A 2,008-nucleotide genomic window follows, 5' to 3' on the forward strand; every position below is an offset into this window, starting at 1 on the left:
CTGGGGTATTCTAGGAAAGAGTTTCTTAAAGAAATCTTTCCTGGAAAATCCAGTAAGCAACATAAAAATGGAAGCAATGCTTCCTTAATAGTTTTGAGTCCGAAGCTAATTGCACAGTTTTGAGCCTCAAAGACATCAAAAGAATATTCACAGCAAACTCAACAAAGAAGTACCTTGCATTCATAAAAAATATCAATTTTATGAGTAGCTTATTTTCGGAGTGGTTCTTCATCTTCCCACTCCAAGAATTGAACCTCATCATCTATACATCATCAATATAATAGTAATAATAGTAGTTTTATGTGGAAGTTTATCGTTATGGAATTAGATAGTAATTTTGATATTGGAAAAATTCAAGTTGGTGAATCATCATCAGAACACACACCAACCATCATCATTAATTTTTACCATCATTATAACAATAGTATTTGTAGACTTTAATTTGAGAATAGTATTATTTTGACAAAAGTTAATTTTTCACTAAATTGGCCAATATCTTCCGATGTACTGGACCATTATCAGAAATTCAAATGTGGGATTATTTGTAATAGTATATAGCAATACATATTCGAGTTTCATAGATTGGAATTTTGTTTTCATCAAGATAGGTACATGTATATATTCAAAATAACATTGACCATATTTCAACATGTACTTCATCATCAACCAAACTTTCTTCGAATAGTACCATTCAAATACATCATCAACAACACTCCGAATAGTTTTTGGATATTTGGAGTTTTCACCTTGTTGGTGGTGTATTCATCATTCACCATATATTTTCATCATGATGATTGAATTTCAACAACATAGTATCATTAGTAGGGATGTCTAATATCACCATCAAGAGAGTTGGAATTTTTCCACTTAGTATTCATAGAGTTGTGGAATTTTCACTTCATCATATCTTTTATCATCAATATCATCAGCAAGTCCACTTCCGATCATTAAGGTAAATATCTTAATGGTCATCATCATCATACCATCAATAAAATTCACTAATGGTGAATTTTCCAACAAGGTAAATTTCAAGGTCGTAAATCTTGCTGATTTTCCACCTTGAATTATTTCAATAATTAAATAAAATTATATTTTTATTATTAGCATTGTGTTTTCTTGTAGCAACATCTGTTTTATGTATTCTCCACTTGATTTCATCAAATAAAATAGTAAATTAGTACATGATGTCTTTTCCTAATATCATTGGTTTGCTTCAGAACAAAAAATTACAAATTAAGGTGGATTCTTCACATACAGTCACTTTTGCCATTATGGTAATAAAACAACTCAAATAAGGATGAATCAATATTGTTTACTGGAATTTCCAGGAAACATTTTTCAGCGAAACTCTTTCCTGGAAAGACCAGAGGAAAAATCTTTCCGGCTACAATTGCATGTTCTGTTTGTTCACAATCTCCCTAATATTTGTGTTTAACAGTTCAATATATGAAAAATGTTGATTAATCAAAATAGGAATAGTACTACTTACATCCACTGCTCTGCAACGAGTGAGTGGAGCCATCACAATACGATGGGACAAAGTAATTCTCTGAGTGGCTGGAATTTTGTCAGTTCCTAATGTGAGTGGTGTGAAAAGTTTTCTTGTTGTTGATTCGAAAGTGGCAGACATTTTGATTTTTTCAAGTCAGAAAAGTATTGGAACATGAAGCGAATTTAAAGACAATATATTGAGGTAGGAATAATTTGGATAAGGTTTGGATATTGAGTAGTGATTTTCTTGGATGTCTTTGTAGAAAGTACGTACGAATGGTCTTGAGAACGGTCTAATATTAGTGCATCTTTAAAGTATTGATAAATTCTCAGTCGAAGTTATATTCTTGGATGTTAATAATGCCCATTTTCCAATTTTAATTCTAATAACAACGAAAACCCCAAGAAAACAAACAAAAACTTTAAATTCTAAACGAAAGTCTTCTTTCAACTTTATCAAGGTTAACAATAACTGCACCCACATGAGCTTGATAACTACAGTTTGTATTCTTTTTTA

The 2,008-nt window shown here is 30.9% G+C and overlaps 1 protein-coding gene across 1 annotated transcript; it reads right to left on the reverse strand.

Annotated features, from left to right (window-relative positions):
* Positions 1-867: 867 nt before the first annotated feature.
* On the reverse strand, positions 868-1,630 carry NAEGRDRAFT_76948 (uncharacterized protein; the record flags this gene model as incomplete). Its single annotated transcript, XM_002668095.1, has 3 exons — positions 868-1,058; positions 1,256-1,418; positions 1,490-1,630. The coding sequence occupies 3 exons, from the start codon at positions 1,628-1,630 to the stop codon at positions 868-870; spliced, it is 495 nt and encodes a 164-aa protein (XP_002668141.1).
* Positions 1,631-2,008: the final 378 nt, after the last annotated feature.

Source organism: Naegleria gruberi (assembly GCF_000004985.1).
Source record: "Naegleria gruberi genomic scaffold NAEGRscaffold_684, whole genome shotgun sequence".
Classification (NCBI taxonomy): domain Eukaryota; phylum Heterolobosea; class Eutetramitea; order Acrasida; family Naegleriidae; genus Naegleria; species Naegleria gruberi.